Source organism: Pleurodeles waltl, chromosome 4_2 (assembly GCF_031143425.1).
Source record: "Pleurodeles waltl isolate 20211129_DDA chromosome 4_2, aPleWal1.hap1.20221129, whole genome shotgun sequence".
In the NCBI taxonomy this organism is placed as follows: domain Eukaryota; kingdom Metazoa; phylum Chordata; class Amphibia; order Caudata; family Salamandridae; genus Pleurodeles; species Pleurodeles waltl.
The window spans coordinates 1051883285-1051906220 of NC_090443.1; the positions used below are offsets into that span (position 1 = coordinate 1051883285).

Below are 22936 nucleotides of genomic sequence, written 5' to 3' on the forward strand. Positions count from 1 at the left end.
ATCTATACTAGAAGGTTCACAATGGTCAGTTTAGTACCATGCAGGATTTATGTCTACATGAATTTTCGATAAAGAAAATGTTTCCATCCACAAGATGTTACTGTGTTACAATTGTGTTTGGTTAGATATGCTCTTTGTTCTGTATTCTATTCTATTCCTGAGTTCTTGTACAGCGCATGGCTACCCAGAGGCCTCCCAGCACTGCCCAAGACCAGGACGGAACCATGGAGTAAGGAGATAGCAATCAAAGAGCCAGGTCTTTAAGGCTTTGCGAAAAGAGAGCTCCTGGTCTAGAAAGTGCAAGTTCAGGGGCAGAAAATTTGAGTCTAGGGGACACCTGCCACCCCACTGAGCACTGCGGACCCTGGGCACCTTCAGTAAATGGGCAGAGGAAGAACGAAAAGATCTCTCTAAACGATATGGAATGGCAAGAGAGAGGGCAAAACAGGGCCCTTGTTGTTACCAGCCCCGTGCATCATACAGAGGGTCTTAAACTGAACACAGCGTGCCACTGGGAGCCAGTGTAGGTCTCACAGGGCCTTGGAGGCAGACGTGTTTGGGTATATCCAGCAACACGCATGCAGCAGCATTTTGTAATGTTTGCCTCATCCTGGTAACATAGCACGGAGAACCAAGGAACAAAGCATTGTCATAGTTGAGCCAAGCTAGTACCAGGGCCTGCACAAATAACCGTCTAGTCGTGGCAGGAGGGCGATGGAGAACCTTTGGCAGCATTTTCAGGGTACCAAAGCAGCTAGCCGCGAGCTTCATGGTGTGCCGATTCATAGTCAGCCCCAAGTAGAGCAATATCCCAAGGCTCTTTAGGACTGGGCAGACAACAGTAAGAAACCAACAGAGGTCTTGAGATTGGGTAGCTGAAGTTGTTGCTCTGCAGCATAATCTCAGTTTTATCATAATTGAGCTTCAACTTGCATCTTGACATCCAGCAGGCGACCTCTGGTAGACATGAGGATAGAGGGTACTGACCAGGAAGGGCGTCATGAGAGATTGAAATGGCCAGCTGCATATCATCTGCATAGGACACCAGAGACAGCTCATAATCCTGCACTATCTCAGCCAGGGGGCACACAGAAATATTAAATAAAGTGGGGCTCAAGTAAAAGCCCTGCAGCATGACAGGACTCTGACAGACACTCAGGCCTCATCCTGGACCTGAAAAAGGCATTCTGCAGAAACGAGGCAAGCCAGTTAAAAGCTGTACCCATGACACTTACATCAAAGACCCTCTGTGAGAGGATGGAATAGCCTACTGTGTCAAAGGCCACACCGAGATCAAGAAGGATAATAGCTGCTGAGGATTCCTGATCTAGAAGGGTTCTAAGCTTTTCTACTGCAGCTAACAATGCGCTTTCTGTGCTGTTAAAGCCCATCTGAGTAGGATATAACAATGAATTAGATTCAAAAAAAGGCCAAAAGGTGTTTGTTAACATGTTTCTCCAGAGGTTTGGAGCCTCCAGGTAGGAGGGAGTTTGGCCTAAGATTGCTCAGGTTCGAAGGATCTAAGTTGACCTTCTTAAGAAGCGGCTTGATTATTGCAAGTTTCCAATGATGGGGAACAACCTCTTGGGCTAGTGCGAGGTTAAATAACTTAGTCAGAACAGGAGTAATGGAGACAGCCCCTTGCCTCAGAGTATGCTTAGGTAACGAGTCCAGTGGAGACCCAGATCTTACTGCCCTCAGCAAGTTCTCTACCAGGTCAGCAGATACGGGAGCCAAGGCTGGCAGGGTGTGGAATCAAGCAGAGCATTACTAACATTTCTGGATATAGTCACTCACGTTGGCTTAAGTATGCTCACTGATCTGTAGCACCCAGGAGGGCATTAATCTTACTATTATTTTATGATGTACGAAATATTAGAGGGAAAGGATACTGTAGTATTTAGAACTGGGTTAACTTTCCGGTCACCTGGCTGAATGGTTAAGGGGCTCTGAGATGTCAGAGCATTCTACATGGAATGTTAAGAGCGGGTGAAGGAAAAGTAGTGAGCTGCTCCGGTGGAGAGGAACCGTTGAGTATGCTGCTACGCACCTCTTCATGAGAATAAATGTATTGTTCTACTACAATGTTTACTGGTGTAATTAATACAGATTGCTGTCTTGCTACAAGGATTGCCGCTCTCATGGACTGCTGCCCTGCTGTGCTGCCCTGCTGCCCACTTGCCTGAGGAAGAACTGGAGCTGCAACTTCACTTTAAACCATGGACCCCACAGTGACTCAAAAGGGTAGTCTGCTGACCTCCTGATCGGAGCCTCAGACACTAAAGGCTCCTAACAGCTGTTGGGCCAGCCTTGATCAAGCTCCTTACCCCCAATTGGTGTGTCTCAGGTCCTGGACCCTTTGTGTGGCTCTCAAGCTCCTGAAATCAAGCACTTGGGCTCTTTGTGACTGCAAACAGGACAGTTTGCACTGAAACTGCGGCGCTCGCAAAAAAAAAAAACAGCAGGATCTGCCAACAGACCATTTCTTCGGACAGCAGCATCGACAGCCCATGGGGGACCTCCAACATGAACCGCAAGCCTGTCCATCCACAACACCCGGCCTGCTCTTCACCCCATGCAGATCGCAGCCCCTGAAGATGTCCTTGCGACCCTCTATAACTCCAATTCCTCCTCCTCCTATAACCCCGCCTCCTCCTATACCACCTCCTCCTCTAACTATTCCTCCTCCTCTAACTCCCCCTTCTCCTATAACTCCTCCTTCTCCTCCTCCTCCAACTCCTCCTCCTCCTCTAACTTTTCCTCCTCCAACTCCTTTAACTCCTCCCCCCTCCTCTAACTCCTCCTCTTCTAACTCCTCCTCCTCCTCTTCTAACTCCTCCTCTTCCTCCTCCTCCTTTAACTCCTCCAACTCTTCCTCCTATAAATCCTCTAAGTCCTCCTCCTCCAACTCTTCCTCCTCCTCCTCAACACTGTTGTTCCAACATGAGATCTGGAGCCCTACGATGAGGGTGGCTGTACTGTGACCACATCGCCCGCTTAAGATAAGCACCCCAAACGTACAGTTGAGCACTGGTTGAATTTTGACTGCCACACTCATGGAATCCCCTACAGCCTAACTAATGTTTTCCTAAAGCCACTTGCTGGATGTAGGAGTTGTGCAGCAAGATGGTTGTTTGCCAAGACAAAAATCCTAAAAGCAGAAAACCTATATGGGAGCAAGGGGAAGAGAAGCAGGATTAGTCACCATTGAAACCTCTCCCCTAAAATTGCCTACATCAACCTTTGATTTCTCTCCAATCAAGCAGACCATTTTGAGCTCTAAACATCAGTTATCAGGCAGACAGAAAGGTAAAATGGACTGAATGCAAAACATCGGGGGACATGGGCACAATTAGACCGGAGGTGAAATCTTGATATTTTACAGAATTAGATGAAAAAGTGTGAAAAGGGCCATCTGCAATCACTGTCCATCTGCCACAGATGAATCTAGGCTGGGTCACACGGAAAGGACTTCCTGTTGTCACAGGGTTGCTGTGATGATATTACCTAGAACCACATTAATAAGAGACCATTGGAACAGGCAGTCCACAAGCACCTGGTCCAGACAAATAGTACAATGTATTCACCAGTGCGCAGTCACCCTGCTGGTCAGGTGAACCCTAAGATTATCCCATTCGAGTCAGACATGGAGAAGACTAGACTTAAAGTATGTGTATCTTCTGCTCTACAAGTAGTGACAAACTCAGCCCTTCCACATTCTAAAGAAAGCCTCAAAGAATTAGAGTATTGCAGCTTGGCTTCCACTACACAAGGGGTCAAGCACACTGAGCTCTGTACACAATGGAACCTTCATCAAGTTTCATGGTGTTCAAGACTGAGATTGAACATCAATATTCAGACTTTGTCACATTTATTTATCTAATACATGAATGTAAGGAAATGCCTTCCTTGGCACAATTACCTCTTGACTTTTTGCCTTTTGTTGACGCCAGTTATGATTTAAAGTGTGCTGGGACCCTGCTAACCAGGCCCCAGCACCAGTGTTCTTTCCCTAAACTGTACCTTTGTTACCACAATTGGCACAGCCCTTGCACACAGATAAGTCCCTTGTAAATGGTACCTCTGGTACCAAGGGCCCTGATACCAGGGAAGGTCTCTAAGGGCTGCAGCATGTCTTATACCATCCCGGGGACCCTTCACTCAGCACATGCACACTACCTCACAGCTTATGTGTGCTGGTGGGGAGAAAATGACTACGTCGACATGGCACTCCCCTCAGAGTGCCATGCCAACCTCCCCTGTGGCATAGGTAAGTCACCCCTCTAGCAGGCCTTACAGCCCTATGGCAGGGTGCACTATACCACAGGTGAGGGCATATGTGCATGAGAACTATGCCCCTACAGTGTCTGAGCAAAACCTTAGACATTGTAAGTGCAGGGTAGCCATAAAGAGTATATGGTCTGGGAGTTTGTCAAACACGAATTCCACAGTTCCATAATGGCTACACTGAAATCTGGGAAGTTTGGTATCAAACTTCTCAGCACAATAAATGCACACTGATGCCAGTGTGGGATTTATTGAAAAAAGCACCCAGAGGGCATCTTAGAGATGCCCCCTGACTAACAGTCCCACTCCTAGTGCTAGGCTGACCAGCTTCTGCCAGCCTGCCACAACCAGACAAGTTTCTGGCCACATGGGGTGAGTGCCTTTGTCACTCTGTGGCCAGGAACAAAGCCTGTACTCGGTGGAGGTGCTTCTCACCTCCCCCTGCAGGAACTGTAACACCTGGCAGTGAACCTCAAAGGCTCATGCCTTTTGTTACAGCACCCCAGGGCATCCCAGCTAGTGGAGATGTCCGCCCCTCCGGCCACTGCACCCACTTTTGGCGCCAAGGTAGGAGAGGATAATGAGAAAAACAAGGAGGAGTCACCAACCAGTCAGGACAGCCCCTAAGGTGTCCTGAGCTGAGGTGACCCCTGCCTTTAGAAATCCTCCATCTTGAGATTGGAGGATTCCCCCAATAGAATTAGGGATGGGCCCCCCTCCCCTCAAGGAGGAGGCACAAAGAGGGTGTAGCCACCCTCCAGGACAGTATACATTGGCTACTGCCCCCTGACCTAAACACACCCCTAAATTCAGTATTTAGGGGTGACCCAGAACCCAGGAAATTAGATTCCTGCAACTTACACCAAGGAGGAGGACTGCTGACCTGAAAGCCCTGCAGAGACGATGGAGATGACAACTGACTTGGCCCCAGCCCTACCAGCCTGTCTCCAGACTCAAAGAACCTGCACAGCGACACATCCGACAGGGACCAGAGACCTCTGAACTCAGAGGAATTCCCTGAACCGAAGGACCAAGAAACTCCAGAGAACAGCAGCACTGTTCACCAACAGCAAAATTTTTGCAAACTTGAAGCAACTTTTAAAGAACTCACTCTTCCCACCGTAAGCGTGAGACTTCAGACACTGCACCCGACGCCCCCGGCTCGAGCTCCAGAGAACCAACACTCCAGAGAGGACTCCCAGGTGACTGCGACCTCGAGAGTAACCTGAAACGACCCCCCCTAACGACACCTGCAGAGAGGATCCAGAGGCTCCCCCTGACTGCGACTGCTTGGAACAAAGAATCTGACGCTTGGACCAAGCACTGCACCCGCAGCCCCCAGGACCGAGAGGAACCAACCTCCTGTGCAGAAGTGACCATCAGGCGGCCCTCTGCCTTGCCCAGTTGGTACCTAGCCAGCCCGAGAAGCCCCCGTGCCCTGCCTGCATCGCCTAAGTTCTCCATAGTCGCCTATGTGTTTTGGGCCCTGCTTTGACCTCTGCATGTGACAGGCCCTATGTTGCTGGTGCGTTGACTTTGGGGTTGCCTTGAACCCCAACAGTGGGCTGTCTATGTCCAGGAGACTGAACTTGTCAGTGCTTTACTTACCTCAGAAACTTTACCATACTTACCTCCCCCAGGAACTGTTGATTTTTGCACTGTGTCCACTTTTAAAATAGCTTATTGCCATTTTAACCTATACTGTGTGTACTACTGCTTTAATTCAAAGTACCAAAGTTCCTTACATACCTGTGTGGAGTACCTTGCATTTTATGTATTTACTTCAAATCTTGTGGCTCTAAAATGAAGAAAATATATTTTTCTATGTAAAAACTATTGGCCTGGAGTCAAGTCTTAGAGTGTGTGTTCCTCATTTATTGCCTGTGTGTGTACAACAAATGCTTAATACTACCCTCTGATAAGCCTACTGCTCGACCACACTACCACAAAATAGAGCATTAGAATTATCTAATTTTGCCACTATCAACCTCTAAAGGGAACCCTTGGAATCTGTGCACACTATTTCTCACTTTGAGTTAGTATATACAGAGCCAACTTCCTACAATGAACCAATCTTTTTGTTTTTTTACCCAATGTATCAGACATTTGTCTAAGTTATTTTAGCCTGACCTTAAGGTGGCTGCCCTTTTTGCAAGTCCATTTGCAGATGGAGACTGCTTAACCACAAGATGGCTGAAGTTTTTCCAAAGTCAGCATCAAAATACTTCAGCATTTCTTAATTGATCATGTTGTTGGATCTTGAGCAGAGCAACTGCTGCCTCTCAGCATTCCCTGTGGCTCTTTTCCTTCCTGCTGCCAGGCTCTACTCCTGCAATTCAGCACAACCATCAGCAAGAGAGAAAAAGAGCTGCTGCTGTTTTTCAGCATGCCCTGCTACTTAGCACCTTGCTATCGAGCTGCTGATAACATAGAGAGGCAAGGGTAACTAACTCGTCTGGCTTAGAATTCAAAATGCAAACTAGAAGTTTTGACAACGCTTGAACACGGTGTATGAAAAACAAAATCGTATTCTGAACCACACCATTAGATGCTGAGTTCATACTGTAAAAGATCTGCAGCTTTATGATTGGATGTTCTTGTGATTGCTCCAGAAATCAACAGAGTAAAGCGAAGAGCGCAGGATGTCCACAAGATGACCGCAAGTCCGTGGCTCTCCAGCTGCCCTGGGCAACATTAGGAGATTTTCTGTGGCTCTTCCTGCCCCGTCACATTCAAGCATGTGGTGCTGATGTCAGAGTAGTGAGAGAGCAGCTAGATGAGTTTTGTTTGACTCCTCGCAGTCTTTAATGACACTTTTCCTCGAATGCTGCCGCTTCTCACGCTGCACCATTGCACCTGCCATTTTGAATTTGGCGCATACCACATTTACCTGGTCCTGCATTCTTCTACATGGCTTCTTTTTGAACGCTGTATTTTTTAAGAAGCCTTTCGACTGGAACTCTTGGTTTGCAATGCTGCCTTGTGGAAATATGTTTCAGTGCATACATCTTATGTCATGCTGCACTGCTGCTGTGGCTTCTCACTCACAGCTGTCTACAGGTGTTGCAGCAGTTCTCGACTAACCTCTTCTGTTTAAGCTGATGTACAGATCTTATTGACAAGTTCGAAAAACATTTACGTTGGATATATATCTTTTTTCAATGTTCTTTTCTTGAGGAACAAGTCACCTTGACTCCTTCAGAATGGGTAATCAGGTTTCTAACGCTGGAGGATATTATGGTTGAAATTAAGAATTTAAAGCCTTTTGTGGTGGAGGCGACTGACGCTGTTAAACGAACTAAAGAAAAATGATCAACCTTGGAATCTAGAATTTGATCTGTCGAACAGAGAAGTAGTGATGCTCAGGATGTAGGGGCCAACGTGGACTCGTTGTCTAAAGAAGTTCTTCTTCTTAAAAAACTAAGGACTTAGAAAACCGCAACAGATGGAATAACCTGAGAATTTATGGGATTCTTGAAGGTGCAGAAGGCTCCAATATGATAGCATTTCTAAATATTTCTATCCCCCAAATTGTTGGACTACACAATGTTTCTGAACTCAACATACAAGCCCACAGGGTTGGGTATATCTCTAATTCCAAGACAAATTTCAACCTTCCAGGAGGTATCATCCCCTTCTTCCTAGAGTACTCTGATCTTATGACAATCCTCTCAGCTGCAAAATAATGAAAACAAATTCTCTGGTCACAAGATATTCTTTACTCAAGATGTTGCCCAATCAACTGCTAATAGACAAATAAAGCTTTTGGATTTGCCCCTAACTCTACGATCTATGAATGGCAGATTAGGACTCAACCACCCTGGTTTCTTCAAGGTCACTTACAAAGACAAACATTACACTTTTGACAACCCAGAGGACTTTGGGGGGGGGGGGGGGGGAGGACATCCTCCACTTCCACAAAGGAGAGGAGATGGATCTTAGCAAGACTTGGTTATCATTGTTCCTCATTCATTATTTTTTGACGTTTAACTTTTTCTTTTATCCTTATAGGTACCTTGTCTGGCCCCTGTGACATGCGGATTGATGTGCTCTGTGCTTCCATGTCCTTATGTCTTTCCCCTCATCTCACCATGTGCACATTGTCCTACCCAGTATCGGTTAGTGTTTATCGCCCCTTTACTTATGCGTCTTGCTTGATACGATCCATAGTTTTAATTTTTACATACTTTATCTTCTTCTAATTTTCTCTCTTCTTACTCTTTTTCTATGTGCCGGGGCTGCTTGAGGATGGCCTCTGAAATGTTTTGTGCCCCACATCCTCCCACACGTACTGTTCTCACTTTTTCTTGAATACATTTTATGGTTAAAGTCATATGGCTTTCTGACATTTTTTTTTAATCATGGGGACTATATTTCCCCCCTTTTCATCTCTTCTTTCTCTTTTTTTTCTCTTCTCCTTAACTCCTCTTTGCCATTTTCTTTCTCTTATTTTGCTATGTTATGACTTTCGCTTCATGCCCTTAATTTTTTTTATAGCCTTATTTTTTGCAAGAATTGTAGCCCTCCACATTTTCTCCCTCACATTTTAAAGTTGTTTATTTAAATGTAATATGTGCTATGTTTTACTTGATTGTTTATTATGAGTACTATACATTTTGTTTAATTGAATGTCGAAGGTCTTAGAAACCCAATTAAATTTCAGAAATAACTCACTCATTTATCTAAGCTAAAATGCCAGCTTGCCCAGTTACAAGAAATGCTTCCTAAGGAAAAGGATATTATTTCTCTCCAAAATAATTGGATTGGTCAAGTGTTTTGTTCCCCCACACAACATAGTAAAATTGGTGTAATATTTATTCTCACAAATCCTGATCTCTTGGTATTGAATCCGCTGTTATCAATGATGATGGTAGGTGGTTGTTATTAAGAATATTCAGTCAATTTACAATGTTTACGGTTCCACAGGTGTGGATGTTCAATTCTGAGAAAATGTCTCCAATCTATTACTCTTGTTGAACTGAAAATCTTATAGTGGGATAAGACTGTAATGAACTGATAGATCCTTTCATTGGCAGACGTTCCCAAGCGTAACATATTTCTAAAACAAAAATGCAACGCTCTTTTAAAAACTCAATACTCTCGTGGGGATAAGCAGTGCTTGGTGAACTTTTAACCCTGATGTTATGAAATTCACATTTTGTTTTTCATCTGTGCATCACTCCAGCTCAAGGATAGACTGCATATTTTTAACCCATTTTTGTTGAAATACCTGAAAAGTTAGTCTGGAATTCTTTGAGCTTAATCTTACTGCTGACTCGGCAATGAATTTGAATTGGGATGTATTTAAAGCAACTGCCAAAGTATTATTATTGACGATGTCGCGTGTACATTAAAAAAAAAAAAAAAAAGTACCTCACTCAAAGAAGAAACATCCATGTTAGAAAGAAAAAAAAAATCTTCTTGAACACAAATATTTGCCCTCCAATGGCAAAGACACTAGACGGCCTAACCAAAGCCAAATTAGATTTTGGCAAAAATTCTATTGAGCAAGCAAGTGGATCCTTACTAAAAGTCAATGCAAAGTTTTAGGGAGGCCGCAAAAAATCTGGTAAAATGTTGACAAATTAGAAAAAAAAAATCTAAAATAGATGATATCTTCAACAGTTCTGGTAACAAATACTGCACTGATTCGAAAAATTGGGAATGTTTCATGAAGTATTATAAACAACTATATATTCACTACACAACAACCCACAGCCACATGCTCTGGAAGGATTTTTTAAATATTACACTTAAAAATGCAACCCACCCAGTTGACCTTTCCTCTTTAAAATGGACTTATCAATTGCCGAGGTTCAGGCAGCCGTTACTAAGTTTCTCAACAATAAGGCCCGTGGACCAGACAGATTTTCTGTTGAGTTTTATTTCCACTTCTCTCAAATATTAATCCCAAGACTGTTATTAATTCAACGCTTCCTTAAACACTGCACAATGCACATGTGGCCAGGCTATGCTCTGCTTAATCCCGAAGAAAGGTAAAGGCCCCTCTCTATGTGGAAATAACAGGCCCATCTTCCTGATTAACATAGACTGCAAGATCTTCGCATTAATCGAGTCATGCCTGATTTAACTGGAATACAACAATACGGATTTGTGAAGGGTAGATATATTAATGATAGTTCTAGAACTTTTTTGAAAAATCATTCAACAGGCATCCAGATGTCACGACCCACATGCAGTTATCACACTTCATGCCAAAAAAAGCCTCTGACCGTGTGCATTTGGATTTTGTGTTCTGCATACTGCAATGGCACGGTTACAACTCTCAAATTCCTAAATATGTTAGTTTGCTATAGTCAGAACCTACCACTTCCATCTTCGTTAATGGTTGACAATCCCTGTACTTTCATTTGCACAGAGGCACTAGACAAGGATGCCCACTATCTCCCTTACGTTTTATGCTTGCTTTAGATCTATTTTTAGAAAAATAAATGATTTGCTTCAGTCAGTTCTCGAGAAACATAAAAGGAAAGCATGTATAGGATTGTGTAGGCTCCAACAACCCAAAGACTTCCGTGGTGTACATTTTCTTAATTTTCCAAATATCACTTGCTTGCTCACTTTTCATTTCGAGATATAGTTTACATCTAAAAGCACCCTAATTCTTTCCCCTACAATCACACTTTCATTATACCTAGCCAAATGCTTACTTAGTTGCATGCACCTACCTCCAGGAAATTTAAGATTTTCTCCCATATGGTATGCTCATCTGGAAAGACGGGATTCACAAAGACAAATATAAACTATACAGGGAGTGCAGAATTATTAGGCAAATGAGTATTTTGACCACATCATCCTCTTTATGCATGTTGTCTTACTCCAAGCTGTATAGGCTCGAAAGCCTACTACCAATTAAGCATATTAGGTGATGTGCATCTCTGTAATGAGAAGGGGTGTGGTCTAATGACATCAACACCCTATATCAGGTGTGCATAATTATTAGGCAACTTCCTTTCCTTTGGCAAAATGGGTCAAAAGAAGGACTTGACAGGCTCAGAAAAGTAAAAAATAGTGAGATATCTTGCAGAGGGATGCAGCACTCTTAAAATTGCAAAGCTTCTGAAGCGTGATCATCGAACAATCAAGCGTTTCATTCAAAATAGTCAACAGGGTCGCAAGAAGCGTGTGGAAAAACCAAGGCGCAAAATAACTGCCCATGAACTGAGAAAAGTCAAGCGTGCAGCTGCCACGATGCCACTTGCCACCAGTTTGGCCATATTTCAGAGCTGCAACATCACTGGAGTGCCCAAAAGCACAAGGTGTGCAATACTCAGAGACATGGCCAAGGTAAGAAAGGCTGAAAGACGACCACCACTGAACAAGACACACAAGCTGAAACGTCAAGACTGGGCCAAGAAATATCTCAAGACTGATTTTTCTAAGGTTTTATGGACTGATGAAATGAGAGTGAGTCTTGATGGGCCAGATGGATGGGCCCGTGGCTGGATTGGTAAAGGGCAGAGAGCTCCAGTCCAACTCAGACGCCAGCAAGGTGGAGGTGGAGTACTGGTTTGGGCTGGTATCATCAAAGATGAGCTTGTGGGGCCTTTTCGGGTTGAGGATGGAGTCAAGCTCAACTCCCAGTCCTACTGCCAGTTCCTGGAAGACACCTTCTTCAAGCAGTGGTACAGGAAGAAGTCTGCATCCTTCAAGAAAAACATGATTTTCATGCAGGACAATGCTCCATCACACGCGTCCAAGTACTCCACAGCGTGGCTGGCAAGAAAGGGTATAAAAGAAGGAAATCTAATGACATGGCCTCCTTGTTCACCTGATCTGAACCCCATTGAGAACCTGTGGTCCATCATCAAATGTGAGATTCACAAGGAGGGAAAACAGTACACCTCTCTGAACAGTGTCTGGGAGGCTGTGGTTGCTGCTGCACGCAATGTTGATGGTGAACAGATCAAAACACTGACAGAATCCATGGATGGCAGGCTTTTGAGTGTCCTTGCAAAGAAAGGTGGCTATATTGGTCACTGATTTGTTTTAGTTTTGTTTTTGAATGTCAGAAATGTATATTTGTGAATGTTGAGATGTTATATTGGTTTCACTGGTAATAATAAATAATTGAAATGGGTATATATTTTTTTTTGTTAAGTTGCCTAATAATTATGCACAGTAATAGTCACCTGCACACACAGATATCCCCCTAACATAGCTAAAACTAAAAACAAACTAAAAACTACTTCCAAAAATATTCAGCTTTGATATTAATGAGTTTTTTGGGTTCATTGAGAACATGGTTGTTGTTCAATAATAAAATTAATCCTCAAAAATACAACTTGCCTAATAATTCTGCACTCCCTGTAGCTCAGCTTTTCACAAATGATCACCTCCTCAAATCATAAACTACAAAAGAAATTTAGTATACCGTCTTACTATGCTTTACAATAAGAATTAAAAATGTTAATCCTACACCTCTCTTCTTCCACACTAGCCTCACAAACAAATCCTCCAGACGCATTCCCAATTTTTTTTAACTCTTCTGTTGACGTGACTGCTTCTTACAAGAGCTTGGATATAGTTCCGAAAGACTGAATAAAACCCACAGTTGAATTAAAATGGCAGAATGACCTTCAGCAGACTTGCCCCATTCATACCTGGACCACGGGTGGTCTACGATTCATTCCCCTTCTTGCTCCAAACATATTTTTTTCTTTTATAACAGATTATGTCTATACCCAACTTTCCTGTTTAAATGTAAAGTATCATTAGATAGTAAATGCTAATCCTGTAATAAGTACTGTTGTGCATATGTTTCTGGAATGTCCAAAAGTCAGAATATTTATGGCTACAGGTTTGGGACATGGTTCATGATAGCTGTTCTACTAATATACTGGTTGACAAAACTCATTTTTAGGTGCTTTGCATAATAATGTTACAGTTGAGAAATGTGTTGATTTACTGATTGCCATCGCTTTACAAATTATTAATTCTACCTGGAAGGACACTATAAATATAACTTCACCAGATGATGGAATCCGTTATGTTGTACTCATAGATTAGAAAGAGTTTATTTACATTCTACTCAGATTCTTACCAAGAGAAACATACTTTGGTCACCATTTACATCCTCCTGTCGAGACAACTAGCCATCCATTCTGCTTCGAATGCCTCTTTTCAACCACCATGACTTATGTTTAGCTCTCCTGCAGGTTGTCTCATTATAGGTTTCAATTAACCAAGTGTTCATTTGTTTTTCATCTAATTTATGATTCTTTCCATCCCGCTTTCCTCCTCTAGCTTATCCCCAAAACTAAATTCTTTAAATGCTAATTGTTTCGTTGACCTCATTTAAAAAAATATATATATTTTATGCCTACGCAGTAGTCCATTACTATGTAATATTTCTGATGATATGTATATGTACCCTGGGATAGATATAATAGTCTTTATAATGCAGTTATGCTTGTATTTCTTTCAATAAACCATTTTCAAACATAGAAGGAAATCAGCAGTGCAGCACTCTCGGCAGCTTTGTACAAAAACACTAGGAGCTTGCAAGAAAGCGCTACGTGGGGAAGCTCAGATCATTGCACTTCTCTGCTGCAGACACTCAGGGCACCACTGGATCCTGTAAGAATTTCATGTCTGGGGATTGTTTTGATGTTTTTTTTTTTTTTTTTTTAAACACATACAGATTCAACCTCTGACTTAAGTGTAGTTTTGGGGTGCAGGACCTGGACTGATCCCCAGTGACAATATCTAACCGACATTTTCTTTACAGCCACATCTTTACGTTCTCATTAAAATCTGTCTCTTGGGTCTGAAAGAGTCCAGCTCCATACCCAATACCTAAAACACTAGCCCATCTCCACACCAATTATCAGAACACCAATCCTCACCAGCTCGGAACTTCAGGATTATCCCCAAACAATCCCTTTAAATACGGCAAACTCAGGCTTCAGACTCCTTGCTGATCTTAAGCAGTGTTTAAGCTGCTGAAGCAAACAAGGCCTGGAAGAAAAGAAGACTAATGAGGCAGCAACAGACAGCCTTGGATAGTCTGTTTACTCTCAGCCTTGGCGCAAGCTCAGGGTATGTAGAGTGCTGTAACGCGCCCTTTGTGGGAAGATTTCCCGTGAGCAGAGATCTTGGTTCAGTTGCAGAACTAAAGAGTAATCGTTTATCTTGGAGTGCCAACAAAGTGCATTTTAACCATTAAACCCCTTTTAGGCTTCTTTCAGTGACAAAAGGGATAATTTGTACGGGAAAGAAGGGATGTGTGCTACAACGAAATGACTAGTATTTTTTGGAGAAGGAGAGATACCTTAGATTGAAGACAACTGTTGTAGGAGTCTGGCCAGGTGAAACATAGCAAAAATAAAGGAAACACTGCAAAAGCCTTTAAGAATGGCAAAGATATTATATGAAAAAAGAAAAACAAAGAGAAGAAAGGCAGCCGGGGGGGCAAAGCTATCAACGGGGGAGAAATCTGCAAATCCCCTGAGGGAAGGGAATCCGTCTTAAGGAAGAACGTCCTTTTACATTGGAGTAACCAGTCTTAATAGGCCCGAGTAGCAGCATCAAAAGAATAACAAGCCTCTGTGGGCAAATGGAAAAGTTATTAAAATCAGGAGTACACACATCAGAGTTGAGTGGTCTTTATAGGACAGTGAGCAGGCATGGCATTACAGACAAACAACCATAGAGTTCAAAGATTATACAAATTCTCATGATTAAACAACAATAACTGAAATTGTAAGCTCCACGACCTGCAGGATGAAGGAAGTGTGTCACTAGGCAAGGGTGACCGGGCTCCGTGATAACCAGACAAGACAACTTCTGGTGTCCACAGTGAAAGAAGATCCAGTCGTTACTGGGGAGATGTCTGATGGAATGATTACCACTGCACTTGGTTTAATCGAGACCTCAATGAAAACTGGGCCAGTAAGGATATGGTAACGTGCGTCTGTTGTGGACAGACAAGCAGCCAGCGTGGGCAACTGGGCCTGCTCAGGGGTCACCCCTTGGACCAGAGGTAGCCTGCATTAGCATGAAGTCTGTAGAGTTATCGAGAGAAGGAGACCCCAGACCATGATGTCACTGTGCCGGCGTCACCCCCTGCTGCATCTTCTTCATCAGCTCCTCGTCCTGCAAGGAAAGCTCAGTTAACTTCTTGCCCATACGCTCGTGGATGTCTAGATACTTGGACACGCAGCGATCCAAGCACACAGACTCGCCCTTGGACAGCTCAGCTTCTTTGTAGTGTGGCGGGACACACTTCCGGTGGCAGGCATTGGTCATCCTGAAATGAAAGAGCAGAGGCAGTCAGAAAAAGTGAGAAAGAGGCACTAAATGCTTGGTGGGTCAAAGGAAATTACTTGAGAAAACACTCAGGGAAAGGACACAGACTCTGCAGTTCAAAAGAGGACAGGACTGCGGGAGAGAGGAACTCCCATAAAAGGGGGAACTTTATGGAGGTGAAGAGACAGACAAGAGAGAACTTCAGATGTAATAAACAATACAGGCAATAGGGAATTGGCATAAAAAAGGAAGAATATGGGGAAAAAGGGAGAATTTGGGAAAGGCAAAAACAGATGAGATCAGAAATATATTTTGATGAAGGGAGATGGGCAATAAGGCAATGAAAAGAAGATTTTTCCAGATGTTTGATGGAGGAAGGAGTCATTTCAATAGACATGGAGTAGAGAGCACCAGCTGTTTGATGGAGATGGGGCTAGTGAGGTGCTCAGAAGAGGTGAAAAGAAAAACACGGAATGGAGGACTCAAGCTGATAAGATGATGATCTCAACAGTAACAAGCCAATCAGGCAAGAGTGGGCCTGAGTGCTTAAAACCAGGGACCTCAAAACGGATTTTCTTTCTCCTTTAGAAAGGTAACTGGTTGCGTGATATTTATTATTCAACTCTAGCAGTGAACCGGAACTAAATGCTCCTAGGAAATAAGAGACGGCATGACTGCCCTACTGCACTTTTAATTGCCACAAAAGGGGTAAAGCCATTCGTGGGTCCTAACTCCTGCTCAACACCTTCAAAAATCCAGTCTCTGTCATCAGTGTCTAATGCGAGCCAACTACCGGAGTATGGTTCACAACGCAACATGTCCCAAACCACGATCAAGTCCACAGAACTTTAAAAGATTAATAACCAGGCCCTTCGGCTGGAGGGGAAAGGAGTTCAAATGAACCAGATCATCTACTGTAAACTTAAAACTGCATAGAAAACTGCACACAATCGGAGATTAAGGCAAAGGAATGGCTGAAGGAGCAGGTCTGGGTAGCTGTCTGGGGCCATTTCCTTTTTTTGGTACAGACCCAGTCTTCTTACTTGGGTTTGCGTCTGGACCGTTCAGGAGAAGGCACCATATACTACCTCCAGACCATTTCATGCAGTGGCCAGCTTCACTGGGCTCGGGTATTTATTTCTCACTCATGGAGGCATTAGCTGGATCTGGGGCACGCCCTATTGTGCCACAAGAAGCACTGAAATTTGGAAGCCTCACATATCCGGTTTTCTAGCTACTTCTCAGAGAGATACTAGGTTCCTAATCACGGGCTTTCATTTGATATCCAAGTGCATTCCCTGAGTTGTAGTCATGCGTTCTCTTGAACCAAGTGAGCTAACAAACCAGATAACAAAGCTCTGTAACACAAAAGCCCAGAAGTGCAAATATGCAGCCAGGAAGCCAGGGCCCAACAGCATTTCTGGAAACGTCTCTCCACCTTCTCGACTGCTGTCGGCTCTCCGGTGATCTCTGGTCAGCAACAAGGCACTGCCCGCTGAGCTCTTCTCACCTCTGTTCACTCTACAAACACTGAAATAGACACTGGAGAACCTAACCCCACTATTGTGTTCAAGGGCTGGTTACTTGGCAGCATTCTCCACAGGGCCGTTTAGCAAGGGTGTCCCACGGCCCACAGTGCTATTGCGCTCTAACTGGATAAACATGTTACTTGCTTTGAGGACCTGACTCCTTTCTGGGATAGTGAAGCTGAACAATCAATGATGACTCTAAAAGCTGCTAAGGGTTAGAAACTCCAATACAGAGAGACACCATAAAATAACACAATGTCCAACCAGCAAAACCAGTGTCTGTGAAAACCAGGGCCATCTACAATTTACTCACTCTAGTATTCCAAATAGCCAATGGCTTATCCCATGGCTAGGACTGTTGACATTTTGCCACATCACAGCGAAATCTCTACATCCACTACCCAGAACCAGCAGACCATGCCCAAGTCACACTGTGCAGCATCTAGGTGTCCGAACTTTCCAGCTTGTAGGACCTACCAGCAAACAGATTTATGGTGAAACTCCACTGCCTTCTTTACTGTTTTTCTGAAGCCACCGGTGCGGTGCCTGCTAACTTCGACCGACATGGTGCCCTAGTACCTACCGAGAGACCCTTATCTTAAAAGGGCCGAAGTCCATCTTTTCAAGGGTGAGTATCGGAGTGGGTTGCTCGCACACTGGCCGATTCCAGTCACTAAGAAAGTTGCTTTGTCTAAAACTGCTGATGTTGTTTTGTATATTGTGGGAATTGATTTGTTTCATGTGCCTTCACTGAAAGATGTGTCTTGATTGCAGGAGCAGGCCTCAAAAGTGAAAAGCAGTCTTAGATCAAGCAGAAATATAACAGAGACCCTCAGGGGGTGTGAAGAGAGTGCACTGGGTGTGTGATCACACTGAAATGTCTACTCCTCACCCTTGCACGTTACATCACTGAGCAATCCATGTCACCAGGGATGGCAAGGGGTGTGCCACAGCAAACTACTGGTATGCACCATTCTCTTCTTCTAAAGCCCAGAATCACTGTTGGTACCGCACCATCCGCCTGTCCCACACTGATGGAAAGGTTCTAAGACCACAGCTGCTGCTCACAATCCCCTTTGGGGCCCGTCCATGCACCTTTAGATGGGTTTTTTCAAGATGCCAGGGTGTGGGACAGACTTGTACGTTTCATAATGAAAATGTCACTTACCCAGTGTACATCTGTTCGTGGCATCAGTCGCAGTAGATTCGCATGTTCTGCAATAGCTCGCCATCTGGTGTTGGGCCGGAGTGTTACAAGTTATTTTTCTTCGAAGAAGTCTTTCGAGTCACGGGACCGAGTGACTCCTCCTTTTGTCTCCATTGCGCATGGGCGTCGACTCCATCTTCGATTGTTTTTCCCCGCAGAGGGTGAGGTAGGAGTTGAATTGTAGTAATAGTGCCCATGCAATGGAGTGACTAAGTATGCACCTATTTAAGGTTGAGATGATACATATATAAATAATTGAAGGTAACTTCCAAACTGCTACAGGCTCCCGGGGAGGCGGGTGGGCACATGCGAATCTACTGCGACTGATGCCACGAACAGATGTACACTGGGTAAGTGACATTTTCAGTTCGATGGCATCTGTCGCTGTAGATACGCATGTTCTGCAATAGACTAGTAAGCAGTTATTTCCCCAAAAGCGGTGGATCAGCCTGTAGGAGTGGAAGTAGTGTGAAATAATGTTCTTAATACGGCTTGACCTACTGTGGCTTGTTGTGCGGATAGCACGTCTACACAGTAGTGCTTGGTGAATGTGTGAGGCGTAGACCATGTGGCTGCCTTACATATTTCTTGCATTGGGATGTTTCCTAGAAAGGCCATGGTAGCACCTTTCTTTCTGGTTGAGTGTGCCCTTGGTGTAATGGGCAGCTGTCGTTTAGCTTTAAGGTAGCAGATTTGGATGCATTTAACTATCCATCTGGCTATACCTTGTTTTGAAATTGGGTTTCCTGCATGAGGTTTTTGAAATGCAATAAAGAGTTGTTTAGTCTTTCTGATGTTCTTTGTTCTGTCAATGTAATACATTAATGCTCTTTTGACATCTAATGTATGTAGTGCCCTTTCAGCTACGGTATCTGGCTGTGGAAAGAACACTGGAAGTTCCACTGTTTGATTTAGATGGAACGGTGAAATAACCTTTGGCAAAAATTTAGGATTGGTCCTTAGGACGACTTTATTTTTGTGTAGTTGTATAAAAGGTTCCTGTATAGTAAACGCCTGAATCTCGCTTACTCTTCTCAGGGAAGTAATGGCGATGAGAAATGCCACCTTCCAGGTTAGGAACTGTATGTCGCAGGAGTGCATGGGTTCAAAAGGTGGACCCATAAGTCTAGTTAGGACAACATTTAGGTTCCATGAAGGAACAGGTGGTGTTCTTGGTGGTATAATTCTCCTAAGGCCCTCCATGAATGCTTTAATGACTGGTATCCTATATAGGGAAGTTGAATAGGTAGTTTGCAGGTATGCAGATATTGCTGCAAGGTGAATCTTAATGGAAGAGAAAGCTAGGTTAGATTTTTGTAAGTGAAGCAAGTAACCCACTACCTGTTCTGGAGTTGTGTGTAATGGTTGTATTTGATTAATATGGCAGTAGCAAACAAACCTTTTCCATTTACTTGCATAGCAGTGCCTGGTGGATGGCCTTCTGGCTTGTTTTATGACTTCCATACATTCTTGGGTAAGTTGTAAGTGCCCGAATTCTAGGATTTCAGGAGCCAGATTGCTAGATTCAGCGATGCTGGATCTGGGTGTCTGATCTTTTGGTTGTGCTGTGTCAACAGATCTGGCCTGTTGGGCAATTTGATGCAGGGTACCACTGATAGGTCTAGCAGCGTTGTGTACCAGGGTTGCCTTGCCCAAGTTGGTGCTATCAATATGAGTTTGAGTTTGCTTTGACTGAGTTTGTTTACCAGGTAAGGAAGGAGAGGGAGAGGAGGAAAAGCGTAAGCAAATATCCCTGACCAGTTCATCCATAGGGCATTGCCTTGGGATTGTTTGTGTGGGTATCTGGATGCGAAGTTTTGGCATTTTGCGTTCTCCCTTGTCGCAAACAAGTCTATCTGAGGTGTTCCCCAGAGTTTGAAATAAGTGTTCAGAATTTGTGGGTGAATTTCCCATTCGTGGACCTGTTGGTGATCTCGAGAGAGATTGTCTGCGAGTTGATTTTGTATCCCTGGTATAAACTGTGCAATTAGGCGAATTTGGTTGTGAATTGCCCAATGCCAAATTTTTTGTGCTAGCAGGCTTAACTGCGTGGAGTGCGTCCCCCCCTGCTTGTTTAGATAATACATTGTTGTCATGTTGTCTGTTTTGACGAGAATGTATTTGTGAACTATTATTGGTTGGAAAGCTTTTAGTGCTTGAAAAACTGCTAGAAGTTCTAGGTGATTGATATGCAGTTTTGTTTGATGTACGTTCCATTGTCCTTGTATGCTGTGTTGATCGAGGTGTGCTCCCCACCCTGTCATGGAAGCATCTGTTGTTATTACGTATTGTGGCACTGGGTCTTGGAAAGGCCGCCCCTTGTTTAAATTTATGTTGTTCCACCACAGAAGCGAGAGGTAAGTTTGGCGGTCTATTAACACCAGATCTAGAAGGTGACCCTGTGCTTGAGACCACTGTGATGCTAGGCATTGTTGTAAGGGCCTCATGTGCAGTCTTGCGTTTGGGACAATGGCTATGCATGATGACATCATGCCTAGGAGTTGTAATACCATCTTTGCTTGTATCTTTTGTGTTGGATACATGCGTTGTATGATGGTGTTGAAATTTTGAATTCTTTGTGGACTTGGAGTGGCTACTCCTTTTGATGTGTCTATTATGGCTCCCAGGTATTGTTGTACCTTGCGTGGCAGAATTTTGGATTTTGTGAAATTGACGGTGAACCCTAGTTTGAAGAGGGTTTGTATGATATGATTTGTGTGATTTGAGCACTCTATTAACGAATGGGCCTTGATTAGCCAGTCGTCTAGATATGGGAACACATGTATCTGCTGCCTTCTTATGTGTGCTGCGACTACCGCTAGACATTTGGTAAAGACTCTTGGTGCGGTTGTTAATCCGAAAGGCAGTACCTTGAATTGGTAATGTATTCCTTTGAATACAAACCTTAGGTATTTCCTGTGCGATGGGTGTATTGGTATATGGAAATAAGCATCCTTGAGGTCTAAAGTTGCCATGTAGTCGTGCAGCTTTAGCAATGGCAATACTTCTTGTAGTGTGACCATGTGGAAGTGGTCTGATTTGATGAAAGTGTTCACTACTCTGAGGTCTAGGATTGGTCTCAGTGTTTTGTCCTTCTTTGGTATCAGAAAGTACAGTGAGTAAACTCCTGTGTTTATTTGTGTGTTTGGCACTAATTCGATTGCATTCTTTTGCAATAGTGCCTGCACTTCTATCTCCAGGAGATTGGAATGGTGTGTTGTTAAATTTTGTGCTTTTGGTGGTATGTTTGGAGGGAACTGTAGAAATTCTATGCAATAACCATGTTGGATAATTGCTAGAACCCAAGTGTCTGTAGTGATTTTCTCCCATGCTCTGTAATAATGACCTATTCGTCCCCCCACTGGTGTTGTGTGGAGGGGGTGAGTGACATGTGAGTCACTGTTTAGTAGTAGGGGTTTTGGGGCTTTGGAATCTTCCTCTATTTCTAGGGAATTGCCCTCCTCTATATTGTCCCCGAAAACCTCCTCTATACTGTCCTTGGTAACTGGACGGTGTGGCTTGTGAGGTGCTGGCTTGTGTGCTTTGACCTCGAAACCCCCCTCGAAAGGGCGTTTTACGGAATGAGCTGTAATTCCCTCTGCTCTGCGGGGAGTAGAGTGCGCCCATGGCTTTGGCAGTGTCCGTATCTTTTTTGAGTTTCTCAATCGCTGTGTCCACTTCTGGACCGAACAGTTCTTTTTCATTAAAAGGCATATTGAGAACTGCTTGTTGAATCTCTGGTTTAAATCCAGACGTTCGGAGCCATGCATGCCTTCTGATAGTTACAGATGTATTAATTGTCCGTGCAGCTGTATCTGCAGCGTCCATGGAGGAACGGATCTGGCTGTTGGAGATGGTCTGTCCCTCCTCAACCACTTGTTTTGCCCTATTTTGGAAGTCTTTGGGCAGATGTTCAATGAGATGTTGCATCTCGTCCCAGTGGGCTCTGTCATAGCGCGCAAGTAGTGCCTGGGAGTTCGCGATGCGCCACTGGTTTGCAGCTTGTGCTGCGACTCTCTTACCAGCTGCATCGAACTTGCGGCTTTCTTTATCTGGGGGTGGTGCATCTCCAGAAGTGTGAGAGTTGGCCCTTTTCCTAGCTGCTCCTACAACAACAGAGTCTGGTGGCAGCTGTGTTGTGATGAAAGCCGGGTCCGTAGGAGGCGGCTTATACTTTTTTTCCACCCTTGGTGTGATTGCCCTACTTTTGACCGGGTCCTTAAATATGTCTTTTGCGTGCCGGAGCATACCAGGGAGCATAGGCAGGCTTTGGTAGGAGCTGTGGGTGGAGGAGAGTGTGTTGAACAAGAAATCATCCTCGACCTGTTCTGAGTGGAGGCTTACGTTGTGAAATTGTGCTGCTCTAGCCACCACCTGAGAGTACGCGGTGCTGTCTTCTGGTGGAGATGGTTTTGTAGGGTATGCCTCTGGGCTGTTATCTGACACTGGGGCGTCGTATAGGTCCCATGCGTCCTGGTCTTGGTCACCCTGGCTCATGGTGGTGTGAGCTGGGGAGTGTGATGGCGTTTGTGCTGGTGAAACGTTAATCACGGGCGGAGGAGAGGGTGGTGGTGTAACTCTTTTCACCACTTTTGGTTGTGGTGCTTGTTCCGTCTGGAACTCCAACCTTCTCTTTCTCCTA

The 22936-nt window shown here is 44.1% G+C and overlaps 1 protein-coding gene across 1 annotated transcript in view; it reads right to left on the bottom strand.

The window, feature by feature from the left end:
* Nucleotides 1-14899: 14899 nt before the first annotated feature.
* TIMM10 (translocase of inner mitochondrial membrane 10) overlaps nucleotides 14900-22936 on the bottom strand; it is a 48783-nt gene continuing 40746 nt past the window's right edge. The window contains exon 3 of the mRNA XM_069233054.1: nucleotides 14900-15559. Within this exon, the coding sequence (XP_069089155.1) occupies nucleotides 15355-15559 (205 nt within the window). The 3' untranslated portion in view covers nucleotides 14900-15354. The remainder of the gene's footprint in view (nucleotides 15560-22936) is intronic.